General features: G+C 43.8%; 1 protein-coding gene across 3 annotated transcripts in view; it reads right to left on the bottom strand.

Annotated features, from left to right (window-relative positions):
* DAPK2 (death associated protein kinase 2) overlaps positions 1 to 12,571 on the bottom strand; it is a 44,379-nt gene extending 31,808 nt beyond the window's left edge. For 2 of the 3 annotated variants that reach the window (XM_032195130.1, XM_032195128.1), the window contains exons 1-3: positions 12,516 to 12,571; positions 6,806 to 6,967; positions 4,698 to 4,795 (exon numbers count right to left, since the gene is read on the bottom strand). In XM_032195130.1, the coding sequence (XP_032051021.1) occupies positions 4,698 to 4,774 (77 nt within the window). In that variant the 5' untranslated portion in view covers positions 4,775 to 4,795; positions 6,806 to 6,967; positions 12,516 to 12,571. Of the gene's footprint in view, positions 1 to 4,697; positions 4,796 to 6,805; positions 7,069 to 12,515 lie in introns of those variants that run through there. The other variant, XM_032195129.1, reaches the window with a different exon arrangement.
* Between the last annotated feature and the right edge of the window lie 3,278 nt (positions 12,572 to 15,849).

The raw sequence follows: 15,849 nt of genomic DNA on the forward strand, positions 1-15,849 counted from the left end.
TCAGGAGATATGAATAGCCATTGATTAAAGATTTAGCTTGGCTTTAACCACACCCCAGGTCAGCAGGGGCTGAGAAGCTAGAAGCTGGTTCATGCCAACAGTAATCAACAGAAATCACAGTCATTACCTTTCACACTAAGGCAGTGACTGAATCATCTGGAATTTCTTCTGGGCCAGCCCACAATATAGAAGGAAACAACTTCACCCAAAGCAAACACCTAATGCATGCACCTGTTTTGTTGCTCTCTACCAGAGCAGCTGCGTACAAGATGACTGCTGAGCTGCAATTATGCAAAGAAATGAAGTACCCTACCCAAAGAGGAAAAAAACATCCAGCAATCCCTTTGAAGTCCAGAAAGTCAAAGTTCCACATATTTAAAAAGTACAACAGAACATGGAGCATTGTCCTGTTGATGCAGAAAACAAATGTAATTGCTCAGAAATGGCCTGAATGTTACCACCATGAAAAAAATGGAAGCATCCTATCACATTCATCTTGTTAGATCAATTACGTACAAACTTTTGTTTATCCATGAACAAAACAACATCCCAGACATCTCTCAGGTTTCTCTGTTAAGCATGATGCTTGTGTGCTGCAAAGAGCTGAGCTGTGGTGAGCAGGGCACTGTCTCAGGACACGGCAGTGCCATTCTCACACTGCCCTGCAGGAACACAGTTCTCAGTGGGCACTGCCACGCCAGGTTCCCAGCCAGGCTCCGCCACACTTCCTACCCTCAGCCCAGACCTGACATGCAACAGTGACACTGCCCAGGAGGCACACGTGTCAACAGCCCTCTGCAGATGAGCTGACAACACATTTAGACTGATGACTCTATGACACAACCTTTTATGAATTGCCCTGCATCTCCCTGAAATTCTAGCACTCTTTGTGTACCTACCACCCCTGGCAGCGTCTGCCAGCACAGCTAGAAAACACTCCTGCGAGGTTTTCTCTACCTGGACAGAGCAATCTATACAAATCACAACACATCCCAAGACATTTTTTCTTAAAAAGCTCCCTAGTGAGCTCTGCTACTGCCACTTCCCTAGACCAGTAGGCCAGTTCTTCCCTCTCTTGGCTCATTTTGGCTTCAATTTACGATTTTCCACCCTTGGCCTCCTCTCCCAGCCACTTTCCCTGGCTGAAGGGCCAAGGGCTATTTGACAGCTGCATATGCCCAAGGCAGTTAAGCTATCCTTAACTTTCTCTCATTTTTTAAGAAGCATCTCCATCATTTAGACATGCAGTTAGAGTGATCTGCTACCAACAAACATTCCTGCAAGCAGCTTATGCCAGGATCCTCCTCAAAGCACACAAAACAATTAACAGGTTTCTGACAGAGAAGTATATTGAAACGGATGGTGAAAGGCACAGTTTGCTGTTACTTGAATAAAAGTGACATTTAGAAACAGAGAACCACATTTGAGGAGGGATGAATTTTGATAAGATTCTGTGCAATCTATTTTTTTTTTTTTGAAGTAACTATTTTTGATCAACAGCTCAAACACAGGAAAAAAAATGATTTTGCCAGAAATCAGTTTGATGCCTTCAAGGAGAGATAACGTCAAATGCCTGGGAGGACTGCATAATATAACTCCCAAACTGCATAATCCACTGCCTTATGGAGAAGGGAAAAAAGAAGAAAATCTTCAACTACCTTTACAGGTTCTGAATACCTTATATTCTATTGCATTCTAACTTTCCCAGACTTCTAGACTAGCTATTTTTACTGAGGATTCTTTAAATAAATCCTCCTGTAACATTTTCAGATTGTGAAACTCCCCCCTCACTAACCATAAATTTTGCAAAAGAAAACATTTAGAAATATTTCAATATTCTAACAGTATGCTGTACTGTAGATTTTAAAAGGGTTTTTTCTTTTTTTACGATGTTGAAATTTGCTAAATTTACCCATGAGGCACTTCATCTTTTTAGGCCCCCTTTTAGCTATAGCTAGAGAACCTCATTCCCCACAGACTTCATACTTACAAACCAATTGATATTATCTAGCAGGAAGTAACGTTAAAAATACATGCATGGTAATAAGGTATTTCCCTCATTCAGCGTAGGCTGTGCTAAACTTGCCTGCCAGTGTAGCTGCCAAAACTACGCAAGCCCATTAGCAACTTCTTTTGCCTAATGCCACATGCCTGACTTCTTGTTTCCTATATGTACCCTCTGGAGAAGTTGGGCAACAGAGGTGTAAACCTAAGATTAATATTTGAAAGATTAAGGGAATGCTGAAGTTAGGCAGCTAGTTACAATACAGCTACAGCATGGAAAACCTGCTCCCCCTTTCTGCAGATTTTTCCCTCACAGTGTGCCTTGGCATGAGAAACAACGTCTTTTCCAGCATCCTTTGAGTCGCCTCTAGCTCTGCAATGGTTCTGAAAATGGTCTGGTTCAGGAGTCCACAAATATGCTGTTCGCAGGGTATCATGTAACTGGATCTGAACAGCTTTTGCTGCAGCTACCTTAAATGCTGCACAGCATCAGAAAATTTCCAGTTTCATCATCAGATAGGATACACTGAAGCCTTGCAAAGAAGCATTGACAGTATATAGCAGAAGCCCTCTTTCCTAAGTGCCGTGCCTTCAGATAATCAGGGACTGGCCCTGTTGATGAGATCCTGTATTTTAACTTCTGACTGAATCATGCTAGAACAAGCATTAAGCCTGTATTCATGATGAGTTTTGTTCCCAGGAAGTCACAAACTCAGTTAGGAGGACATGAACAGGACAAACACTTCATAGTTTGTTTAAAAATATTTGTCTTGTAAATGACTTTTTCTTTAAAAAGATTTGTTTTGTAAGTGACTTTCATTGCCAGAATCATAATAACCAAACCCTTTTAACCCCCTGTACCTGTCAAGCACTAACAGCTTGTTACAAACATACTGAAGTAATAAGAAGCTTCTACAGGCTCCAAGGGCATCAGTCATCACTGAAAAAAGATTCTTATAGCACTTCATTCACCAGAACTTGTCTAGTCTGTTATTTTACTTCCAACAAAGTAAGATATCACCAGCCCTAATCAGTAGTTACTGCTCAGAGACAGACTCAATAACCTGGTCAAACTATACATATAACACAGAGCTGAAACAAGACATTTGCAGAGCTCCTCACAAAATCTCAAACTGAAAATAAAGCTGGCAGAAATTATGTAACATGGCATTCATTTGAATGTGTAAAGTATACAACTCAAGTGTTCAAAACTAGGGAGCTACTCCAGTCTTGCTGCCCTTTTCTCACACTTTAGAAGGCTCTTGGAAAGTAAAAAAAAAAAAAAAAAACAAAAAAAAAACAGAGGTCTCACAATTTGTCCATTTCCTTCAGGTCTTTCCAGGAACATTTTTGCCTACACACCTCAGTAGCAAGTCAACTTGGATTTCTCACTACAAGACATCTACCGTCACCTTGAAGAGGGAAGGTTAAGCTCATCATCACAAAAGACAATGAATTTACAAAACCAAGTCACCAACCAAAGTAAAAATATACTACTCATTTTCCAGTTCTTAGTTTTATTAATTTTACTGTAACACCACATACTAGGGCCTCCTATATTAAAAAAGCACAACTTCTACACGCTGCATTCACACTGCAGTTTTTTAATGCTCACTGCTGTCTTATTTTCACTTTCAGGATGATATTCTCAAAACCAGTCATCGCTCAAAAGCAAACAGCTATGGAAAATTTATGAGTTGAGGCTTTCTTGAGATGGAAGAGAGCAGAAAAATAATATAAACACCCCACATATAAAGAAATGCTCCAAACAACTCAGAAGATGAAATAGCTGCAAATGCCAAAAAAATAAAAATAAAAAAATGGCTGGGAAACAGCTTCAAGTGAAGTGTTTTAATGTCACTAAATCATCAGCCCTTGGAAAAGGATAATTGCACACACACAGTCATTTATCAAAAATGAACTGCCAGATGTTGGGAAGGAAGCCACCACTTGTAGAGCCCTAATTCAACAATTTGCATGTTAAAAAGAAAGCATCGGAGGGTTGGACACTGCATGGGAACCAGCTATCTTCACTCAGAGCACTGTAAGTTGCTAAGTGACTGGGGAAGCCCTGTGTCATCCAGCCCACAATCCAGCATGGTGTTTAAGCCTGGCAATAGCCCATTAACTCCACCTATAATTAATACCTGTGGATAAGCCTTTATAGATTAAAAGCTATATAAAGGCATTAACCTGTCCCGCTGAAATTTTGATTGACTATTCTTTTCAGGAACACATACACAATGCTTTGCAGGCAGATATTAACATGTTGTCAGTGCTCTGAGCCAGCCGGAGGCTGTGCAGCGCTGTTCATAACAACAAGCCAAATAAACGGGGCTGCATCTGTGACTACAGCAGCATGGCTTCCTGCTTCCCAGCTCATTCAGAGAGCAGACAGGTGAACTCAGTCTAAAGCACAGACAAAGATGACACTTATCCACAAAAGACAATGTAAACGTACCTTCTGTTGTCCTAGTTGCAAGAAAGGAAACAGGAAAAAAAGTTAGCACACTTAACCTGAAAATAATAAATATCCACAGTGTATTTCTTTGAAAGGGATGTGTTTCTATTGTAATATATTGAAATTGCTTTAGACTGTCATGCAGTGCTTTGATCATGTCATTGTTTTAAGATGCTACAAACATCCCCATGTTTCAGCTTTTACAACAGTGTGGTGTCACTTGTAAACTTACCTTCCTAGCTCTTCCCCAATTTCATAAACGTCCTCCACCTTCTGTTGCTTGAACAAAGCCATGTTTGGACTCTTCATTGATGCACAAAGATGATGCCACTAGAATATTAAGAAAGTAGGAGATTCATCATGACATTTCAACGGGCAAAGAACAGGTAAAAAACTTTTCCGATATAGGCACTTTGGATCTATTGCAGCTTATTTATGTCAGAACTTACAGTTGACCGGTTAAAGGAATTAATTTATTAGTCTCTGCCAAACAGTGAGAGCCTGATTCAAGACAGAGGTGAGCACCTATAAGTGAAGTGCCCTTCACCAAAGTAATTGAGAGCATACACATACAATTAATGATGTGACAAACTTGTAGACATAAAGCATCTTTGGTCCATGAAAGAGAGCTTGTATAAATATCAGCATTGCAGGACACTTCATTCAAAGTGTCAGCAGGCAGACCACAGCTACAAAAAGACACCGTGATTCTATCTAGGGAGCTTTCAGTACAACATCTCCTATTACATGCTAGATGCTGCAAATAATAAAAAGAGAAGCAGCAGCATTTATTGCATGCATTACCCTGTGTAAAAGTACAATTTATTTCCCAAAGATAACCTTTTAAGTTGACGAGCTCTGTGAGGTCTGGAAGAACAAGCCTCACACTGGTACATTTGAGGACCTGGGAATACCTTATGCTGGGCCATACTAAACAAACAACAACTAAACCTGCCTCGAAGGGTGCTTTTTCCACAAAGAAAGTTAGCCTGCAAAGCAGAGAGCTTCTCTAGATTTGCTAACCAGAGAATGAGGCAGCTAGGGAAAGAGGAAAAAAACTTTGCTATTTATACAAAAGTCAGCAGATTGAAATCCTGGAGATGTTCTGGCAGCAAGGATCATTCCTGGCTCCCGAAATGATGCTCCAAAATGCAGGGGGCAGGGAGAAACTGAGAAAGAATTCACTGTGATATATGCATGTCCTCACCTTTACTGTGCTACTCAAACACTCATGTATTACAGTGCTAGGCATGAGGAAACTCTCAGGAGTAACATAAGTCTGGTCCCACATTTAGACTGTCGACAGAAGATACAACAATAGAAATAATGAAGCCTTCAATGAAGATCACAAAGCAATGCCCAGCAAATGATACTCCTTTTACAAACTGGCCAGAAATACAAGCATGGATCACGGAATAATGGTGGATTTTTCAAAATTATGCTCAAGTGTGACACCCTCCATACCAATGTTCATCAACTCAGTCTTTCCATGTGTTTTGGGGTGTGTGTGGTTTTATTTATTTATTTTTCTTGCTTGTCCCCCACCACCTTCTTTGGGGCAGGTCATCCACAAGCTGCTGCTTTTGGAAGACAAGAAGATCAGAGACATTATTTCTTGGGATATACTTACACAGGTACATATGTTAAGCTTACAGAAGGTATTTTAACAGTAACCAACCAACCAGTTTACAGCATTTAGTGTTTCCTGTGTAGATAAACACTAGCATTATCCTCAATGTCACAAACAGCATCCACTCTTTAAATCAGACTGAGTAAAGTAGCTGTAAGACCTCTCATATCATAACTGCTCTGAATCTAACTGCATTGAGCCATGCAGCTGTTGTCCAGGCTAAAGCCTCCGGGCTTTAGCGACATATTTGTACTCTCAGCAATGCTTACTTCCTTATGAATCCCAGATGCTTCTTGCTTCACATGCACTGGGGACTTCCAGGTTCTGTATTTTTTTATACAGCTCCCTCCTGTTTTTAAATAGCAGTCTTTGGCACACTGAGAAGCATATTTCACCAGCAAACAAAGACCTATTTTGATCTTTAAGAAACAAACTCGATTCAGTGTTGCAAGAAGCGCCAGCTATTTTGATAAACCATCAGACTTATTAAAAAATAGGACAAAGTACCAAAAAGCAATTGCAGGGCTTCTGCCAAGCTGAAAATTCACATGGTTTTCTTTTTTGTTGTTGTTGTTTTGTTGTGTTTTTTGTTTGTTTGTTTGTTTTTAAGACTTTTCCCAATCTCTATAAGCAAATATCATAAGCTGCAAATATGTTGTAAAAATCTAACAGACTTGTCAAAATGCACCCAGCTTTTGTCATGCACTCACCTCAGTGAACAGACTTGCTGCTTTGTTTTCTCGCTCCCTTTCTTTAAGCCTTTGGCTTCTAACACACTGGAGGCATGTTGAGTATCAATTAAGTTCCTTTCCAAGTACAGTCCTTCAAAGGAAGGGAAACAGTCTCCTCATTCTTCCACATATGCTTTTTGGCTGGTGTTAACAAAAACTACATGTTAGAACATAAATGTTTTGACTGCTTCATCTCAATCAGAGGGGCTACTACACCAACACTTACCCCGATATTGGTTAGAAGTAACATTCACTCTTTCAAAAAGCAGTAGCAATAAGGGGTATCAAGAATGCCTATCCCTCCACCAGGCATGCAGCACCACTACCTGCCTCCACCCTCCCGCAGCACAGCTTTGTGTGGTTTCTTGATGGGTCTCACCATACGCTCGGTATCTGTGCAGTGCATCCTTTTGGACTACCATTTCCCCAGCACAAGAAGACATGGGGGGCTCTGTGACCATTCATTTCCCTTCACTCCTTTCCCTTTCCCAAGGCATTCATTAGGCAGGGAGCTCCCAATGGCCCCGACCAGCCGACTTGCCTCGCCTGACACATTTGCGGTAACCTCATGGAGGAGAGGGAGGTGCAAAGCACCCCCGGCAAAATCTTTCATGCCCTCAGCAGCCTTTCTGGAGGTCTCCACTGCAGATGTGATGGCTCTGACAGATGCTGGGAGGCCTATTGATTTTTCATTAACAAATCTGTCCAAGCCCCAGTTCCAAAACCCTCCTTTAACTTGGCTCTAATGATGGTCTCTCTCATCTGGCTACCTAAAGCAAATAATAGAAACTGCGCAGGTTGTGACACTGAAGACCAGAATAACATCACTGTTGAAGCATACCGCAGAAATCAACACTTCCGTTTCCGAGCCTAGGCTGGATGCTTTACGATGGTGTTTGTCACTTCCACTTTCCCTGCCCATATTTTCTCAGACATTTTCTAAGTGACCCTTACTTTTCCTGTATTTTCAGGGTTTTGCAAGGTGAAGCCACAGAAACCATTCTGCTTCTTTGCTCATTATTTTCATTCTTCTTGTTAATGCCTGGGATATAAATGTCCCTTTCCTCTCAATCAAAATAAACAACTAAAATTCTACTTTGTAAGTAAATACCATATTTCTGAAGCAATCTTTCATATCCCCAGAGAAATCTCATTGACCAGTTCTGCTTGGGCCTTGAAACTATGGTAAATAAACTCTTCAGTAGCATTTATAACTGGGATACTTCTAAGCTATTGGCTTCACATGAAGTTTATATCATTTTGTTTGCAGTTGTTCAGAACGGCATTTTCTGAAGTGTTGGAGCAAACCTAGCTCAACACCCGCAGACTTCAGAAGAAGCAAACAGAAGACAAAGCCAAGCCTTGCTGAAAATCCCAAACTCATCCTGATTCTGTTTTGCTCATCCTGATTTGCAAGATCAAGTTCTGAGCCCATGAGAAAGTCAAGCAAATGAAACTGGCCACATATGAAGAGATGTTGCTGAGACTTGCCCAAAGACTGTAAATCTCTCAGATTGACTACTCCCTTCATCAGAATCCAAGGTACGTGGCTATAAATAACATTGTATACAAACACACCTCAAAAGAAAAACATTGTCCTAAGAGACAGAGAAATTGCCTTAAAAACATTGTTCTGAGAATGGGGAACCCACCCAATATGCCTCTGGGAACACAGAGGCTGTTTGATTGACAATTTTACTCATCTCCCAGCAGTCTCCAAACAACACACCTACTTCTGCAGATGCACATAATCCACATAGTATTTTCTCAAAAATAACCAGAAAATTCTCATCCCTTTTACTGACCTTGTTCCACAAAGGTCAAAGCTCCAAGCTCGCGACCCAAGACCCCATTCACTCACCCGACTCAAGACTAGAGCCTCATTTCTGAAGAGTGAACGCAAAATTGCTCCAAAGCGTCCACAGACTCCAGTCATACCTCTGATGCGCTGGTGTTTCCCGTGTCTAACACTGCCTTCCACTCTCATTACTTCTGCAGATTTCTCTCGCTGGCTTTCACCCAGCAGTCACAGTCAGCAGGTACCCAAAATAGATCATACACTTGATGATCTCAGACAATTGTCATAAGCAAATACACTGCACAAGGGGAATAAGATAATAAAAGATGACCTTTATGCACTTGAAATTCATCTGAAATAAAAATTCTTTTCAGTCATAAACACAGTCCTCCCCAGACACTGCACGTTGATCTTCAGAAGCTAAGATAACTTCACAGTTGAAGATTGAAACTACAGTTTTTGTTGGACTCCATTTGCAAACACGGAGCACAAGTACTAAAGGGGGAATGAGTGCCTTTTATTTTTTTTCCTTTAATCACATAGTGATTCCCTGAGGCTGATCAGTGAAAGCTGACCGCTGAATTGGAGATGGTTGTTCATCTATGACACATTCAGACAAAGAAGTCACAGAGTCACAGAATGACCGAGGGTGAAAGGGACCTCTGGAGGTCATCTGGCCCAACCCCCTTGCCAAGCAGGGTCACCCAGAGCACATTGTGTAGGATAGCACCCAAGTGGGCTTCGGATATCTCCAGAGCAGAAGACTCCACAACCTCTCTAGGCAGCCTGTCCCAGTGCTCCGTCACCCTCACAGTTGAGAAGTGCTCCCTCATATTGAGCACCTCCTGTGCTTCAGTTTGTGCCCATTGCCTCTCGTCCTGTCCCTGGGCACAAATGAAAAGAGTCTGGCTCCATTCCCTTGACACCCTCCCCTCAGGTATTTACACGCATAGATTCATACATTCCAGTCATACACTCATGATAAGAGAAAATAGCAACAACCAACTTTGTTTTCTGATGCACTTTTTATGCTAACACCTCTATCGCATACAAGGACCCTTCCGGTCCCTTGGGGTCTGTCCCAGAATTCATTCAAACTGGAAGGGGGGAGGGGGAATCAACTTTGGTCATTCTGAACCAGACTAGAGCTTTAAGAGGCCTGCACCAAGCTCTGCAGAGGACGTAGCCTTCTGTGCTCTTTCCCAGAGCCTGCCATGTCTTTCCCTCAACCGCCCCACGCTGGGGCCATCTCTTCTGTCTCGCTGCTGTAGGATTCCTAGTGCTGAGCATTTTACTACAAAGGCCAGCTGCTACTCAGCATTCACGTTACTTGTGTTTTCATTATGATACCTCATAGAATAGTTCCACCTTTTACGCATCCCAAATATTACAAGATGTCAAGGTATTATTAACACTATGCAAATTATTTTCCTACAGCCATGTAACAAAGCCATAGCGAAACCAGAAATAGAATACAGACCTCCCAGGTTCCAGTTTCTGGCACCAGAAACATTTACTGCCTCATCACTTCACGCTCCTAAGTTCTGTCATACCATAAAATCAGATCTTATGTACCCTAAGAAATCACTGTTTTCCAGTGTGATCCAAGGTATGGATTTAAACGCATTCTTTTATGCACACAGGAGGTAGATGTTCTTACTCCAGCACAGAAGTGCTTTTTTAGTGCAGCTCATGTTGTGGGGATAAGAAATTAATATTCTGAAGACAGTGGCAGAATCCATCTCAAGGGAAGCAGAAGAAAGGAAGGTATAATTTGTTCTTTCAAAAAAGTATTTCCTGTGCAGGTAAATTATCAGTCCATTAGCACCAAATTATTTGACAACCAATGACTGGTCTGCACATGTTGAATCCATGATTAACATCCATCCACCACTGAATAAGAGAAAGATTATAGAAATCTGAGGTGAGAACAAAACTGTAGGATCATTTGGCTTGTCACCAACTTTTTCCTCAAGCTATCTTCTGTAGCTATTTTGGAAACCAGTTTCAAGTGACTGAAGTAAGAGATGAATAATTTTACTTTCTCAAATACACCTGACAAACTGAATCACTAAACCCCCTTTGGCCAAACTCAGAAGCATCCTCTCTGGCATGCTTTCTCTTCACAAAGCAATAGCTATGCTCAAGCAAAACCCGAGATATGCATTGAAACAGACCATAGTAAAACATTTTCCCTTCTAAGCTGTTTTTTACTAGCAAGAAATTACTACAATTTAGAACTAAAACTGCCCAAATGAAGATTAAAAAAAATAAAATCAATTGATACAGTCTTCTTATTTGATGCTTTATGCTAAAACTAACCAAGATACTTACGAGCATTAAGGTGTTTTGCTCTTTCACCCTTCTTATCTCCACTGATTTTTTTTTTCTTTTTTAATCTTGCAGAAGATTACACAATTTCAAGAGCATAAAACAAGTCATTTTTATCCCCTGCTTTCAAATAAAAGGACTTACAGCACAATTACACAATGGTACTAATTTCCACAAATCTTTATTTTCACCTAACATTTTTCCAGTCAGAAAGCAACAGTAGTCCAAATTCTCTTCTGTTGGAAAATTCAGGCAGCTGTTATTACCTGTGTGCCTATAATGGACACAAAACGCAGCAAACATCTGAGCAATCAGTTTGGCCACAGTCTCATTATAGAATCAGTGCTGTAGACACAACTCTCAAGGGATGCCTTTCTGACCTCCCAGGTTTACCCTGCAGTAATTATCTGTGTGCTGAACGACCAAAGACTGCGTTTCCAAGCCTCCATTTCAAGGGTACACACCAAATGCATTAGCTCTGTGGCTAATTACAGCTCAGCAGCAGGCAGCTAGCTGTGAGGGCCGCTGCTGTAACTGATCCCAAGGCCCTCGCATGCTTGAGCGATGAGCTTGGTGCGAATGCCTCAGCCAGGGCACGGGGAAAGCCCGCAATGCCCGGCATGTTGGCGCAACATCGGGGCCCCTACTCCCCGCCCCTGCGGCGCCTTCAAGGATTATGACTGCAGAACAGAAACATCGCTGACCCCAAGCTGTGATCAGGCTCATGCTACCTGCAACTTTTTCTTACGCAGAGACGAAGGGCAGGCATAGGAAAGTTTGAAACCCACTGATGTTTCAGTAGGTTATGATCCCCAGAAGATCATAGTTGAGCTTCCCCCTATCTCCCTACAGACATTAAGTAGGTGAGCACGCCACTCTGGGGCCTTTTGCAGCTGGTGCTCGTGGCTTAAGAGCCCCTTGCTCTATCTACCATGACTGATCAGCCAAAGCAGCAGCTGCCGCACGCTTCCACCCTCCCGTTCACACCTTCGCTCTTGGCTGTCCCTAGAAGGATGCGGGCCAGGCACCGTGCTGTGCTTGCGCTGCCCAGAGGGGCTCGGCTTCAGAAACCCCACAGATCCTGCCTGAAACTTTCTGAAGGAAAAGACGGGATGGAATCTATAGATAACCGGGAGCTGCACGGCATGTGCACGAGGGCATCAGTAAGCTGAGGCGTAACCAGCCATCCACGCAGCTCACACAAAGGGGTGCTTCTGAACCTGCTTCGCTCCCCAGCCTTTGTGGGACCTGCTGAGGGACAACCGAAAGCTGCTGCTTGCTGAGATGATGCGGGGAGCTGCCTGCCCCCGTGCTGACAGCCCCGGGTGGAAACCACCGAAGCCCTCCAAGCACCCGAGGCTGAGGGGAGGGCCGAGCAGCAGCCCGAGCCGCGGGCAGCCCCGACGGGCTCCGCAGCCGCCTCACTTCAGCCCCCGAGCCCCGCCGCGGAGCGGGGACAGCGCTGAAGCTGCCGGGGAAGGGACGGCTGGGGAGGTGGGGAGGGGAGGGGAAGGGAAAGAAAGGGAAGGACGCCGCCGGGGGCTGCGGGCACCCACTTACCGCCGGGCGCGGCCCCTCCGCGGGGCTCCTCAGGGCCGAGGCTGAGGGGGCTGAGGGGGCGGCGCGGGCGCCGCTCACCGGGAGAAGCCGCCGGGGCCGTGCCGGGCGCCCGCCCCTGGGCGTGAGGGAGGGGAGAGGAGAGGAGGGGAGGGGAGGGGAGGGGACGGGAGGGGAGGGGAGGGGACGGGAGGGCCGGGCCGGGCCCCGCACCCCGCCGCGGGGAGCCGCGGCGCCCCCTCACGGGCCCGGGGAAGCCGGGCTGCGGCCGGGAGCCGCCGAGACACGGGGCCAGCTGGGGCCGGGGGCGCCGCCGGCTCAGCGCAGCGCCTCGGGCTGCGGAAGGGGGACGAGGTGTGCCCGCACGGCCCCGCTGCACCCCCCGGCTCCTCACGGCACCAGGCCGGGGGGCTGGGACCCCGCCAGGCTCACCGGCACCGGGGCTGGGGGGCACAGGGCACCGCAGGGAGGAAGGAAAGCGAGCGGGGAGGCTCCGGAGCCCCACGCAGGCAGTTATGCAGGGAGCTGAGCCCCACCTTCCCCGTGCGCCCCCAGGTAAGGGCCCTGCTCTTACAGCCCACGCTGCACACGCAGGGCCCGCACCTGACTCACGGAGGAATAGCGGGCGCCAGGACCAGAGCCCCCGCAGCGAGTGCTGCCCAGCAGGATTTCTGCTCCAGGAAGTCCCAAGAGCCCAAGGCATCACCGCCGAAATGGCACCGGTTGCTTGCAAGGTGTCTCGCCCTCCTTCTCCGTTGGGGTAGCAATTGGTCCAAGGTTAAGTAAATAGCTCACGTTGTTCCAGCTTTCAGCAGCACTACACAACAATGCAAGCTACTTCAGAAATCAGCAAGCCCTGGATCTGAAAAACAAACATTGTCCTCACTTGTTTATTCAGTTGTGCTCCATTTCGTCAGTGGGCGAGCTGAGTTACTCTGCAATGATAACAAAGTTTAACCAAGGACACGTGCAAAAAATGTAATGGTTCCTGACATGGCTCGAACAAGACTATTTTGATAAGAACGTGTTGCATGCGAGTGGCACATATAATCCCAGAATTTGACAGCCTTGTATTTGTATTCCCACACTTGAGATGTAAGTCCTTATATAACCTTCCAGACTATGACAGTTCTCCCAAGCTGGTTTGGGAATATTTCAGGTGTCGGACCTGATTTCCTTTGCTTTAAGTAGATTCAGAATACAAGAAAAGAATAACAAGGAATTAATACCAAAGAGATGAATTAATTACAGAGAAACTCTAATGAGAAAGGAATCTTCTATATTCTATACAAGCCTAAATACAAGGTTACATTGTTTTATGTGTGGCCTAAAATTCAAAGTCGCCAAGTGAACTTTCCTGTTTCAAGAAAACACTGGGATTCAGAGTGACCAGTCTTCACTGTGCAACTCAAAACGAATTAGCATGCTACTATAACAACCAGCTGCCATACTGCTGGCCAAGTTGCCCTAGACGAAATTTTGAGAACTACATCCTTCATTTGTTTATTCTCCTGTCTTAAAGACATTCCCCAGACCTGTAAAACTGGATTTTCTCTCTCTTTTCAGCAGACAGTAATTGTGATAAATACTGTATGGTCTCCTTACATTTATTCCAGGCAAGTTAATATCCAACATTTGTTAATGAGCCATCGTGGTATTTTTCACACCTTACAGACTGAACATAAATGCTTTTAATACAAAGGCTGCCTTTACTTACAGTTCTGTATGCAGTTAAGATAAAGCAAAGCTATAGTAAATTATGCATAAACAGGTGGCCTGTTTCCATTGCAAAACATTGCTAAGATGATATAATGAATTTCAAAATAATTTTATATTAGGCAAAAGCCTAAATGCTGTGCTTTTTATTATCACAGTTAGAAACTTGGCTTCAGACTTCAAGTCAACCAGACTGAACTGTGCCCCTGCTCCACAGCCCAGGAGTTCCACCCAGTTCTCCCAAATCAGAAAGGAAAGTAGCTGTGTCTGATATTACAGAGGGTGGAGGACAGGAAATGGGAGCAATAGTAAAGATTTCAAATGCCATCAGAATGAATTGAAACAGGAAATAAAGAGACTTCATTCCTCACCTTTAGTTCTACAATGTGGTATGATCACATGCAAGTCACATCAGTACTCCTACAAAAATCTCAGAGAAAAGGGCACACAAGGAAGGCCGCTTCTTTTGTTTGCTCATAGCTACAAAGGGAAAAAACAACAGTTTGCCCTGACTGGCCACAGACACTTTTGAAATCAGGACAACCTCTCCCTAGTCCCTGAATAACCCTCTTTGAATTTAGTTTCTACTGACCAGCCCTACAAGGTCTCCCAGAACACAAGGGTAGATGGAATCTCATCCCCAATACTGTACCCACAGGGTTTACAGGCAAAAATATAGGTTCTGCATAAATAAGAAATTGCTCTCACCTGGTTTAGTTGTTCAGTTTCCTTTAGAACATTTTAACTCAGATTTCTTTGTATCATCTCTGGCAATCAGGGCAAAAGACTTCATGTGCATAAAGGACAAGATTAAGCAGGAAAAGTCAAACCTGAGTAGCTTCCAAAGCAGGCAGCACAAGCAACCTGGTAAGTCAGTGAATTCTGAAGATAAACGCCATAATGTCTGCTAGCCATGTATTTACCAGTCTTTTTTAGAAAATAATGAAGAATGAAGCCCATACCTTACTTTTCCAAGGGGATGCCCCATGGGTAAACACCAGAAAAAACACCACTTGCCTTTACAAAAACAGGTAAACAGGATATTTTCATGGTTTAATCACCAATCATGGTGCCTGAAGGCATCGAGTCAGTTCATCAGCTCAAACATCAAGTCTTAGAGGCATCTCACTGCAAAAAATATATAACTTTTGTACATACATAAAGTACACCTTACTTGAAACACACAGGCACGATGTCATCATTCAAGACTAGACGCAACTGAATTAAGGCCAAAGTCTTGTTAATTTCCTCATCTGTATTCTAATGTTGAAAGTTTTAATTACCCTATTTACTTCTCTACAACAGGCAGTTTTCTTATTAAATAACTGCTTTAATAACTGCTTTCTTTTTTTTTTTTTTTTTTTTTTTTTTTAATCTCCAGCACATATTCCTGAGTTGTGCTTACCAGTCTAGTCCTTCCTCTGAAAAGCTAGTCATGTTGACAGCGCAGAGTTGGCTGTCAGATATATAGAATTGTAGAGGAGTACAGCACAGTATCATGACAAAACACCATTCTACTAACTTCTTCGTGATTGAACCTTTTACCTTCTTTACCAGGGGGAAAGCTTCCAAGGCAGAGCACACCCTTCCTTTGCATTATCTCAGTGAATATACTTCACGG

Source organism: Aythya fuligula, chromosome 11 (assembly GCF_009819795.1).
Source record: "Aythya fuligula isolate bAytFul2 chromosome 11, bAytFul2.pri, whole genome shotgun sequence".
Classification (NCBI taxonomy): domain Eukaryota; kingdom Metazoa; phylum Chordata; class Aves; order Anseriformes; family Anatidae; genus Aythya; species Aythya fuligula.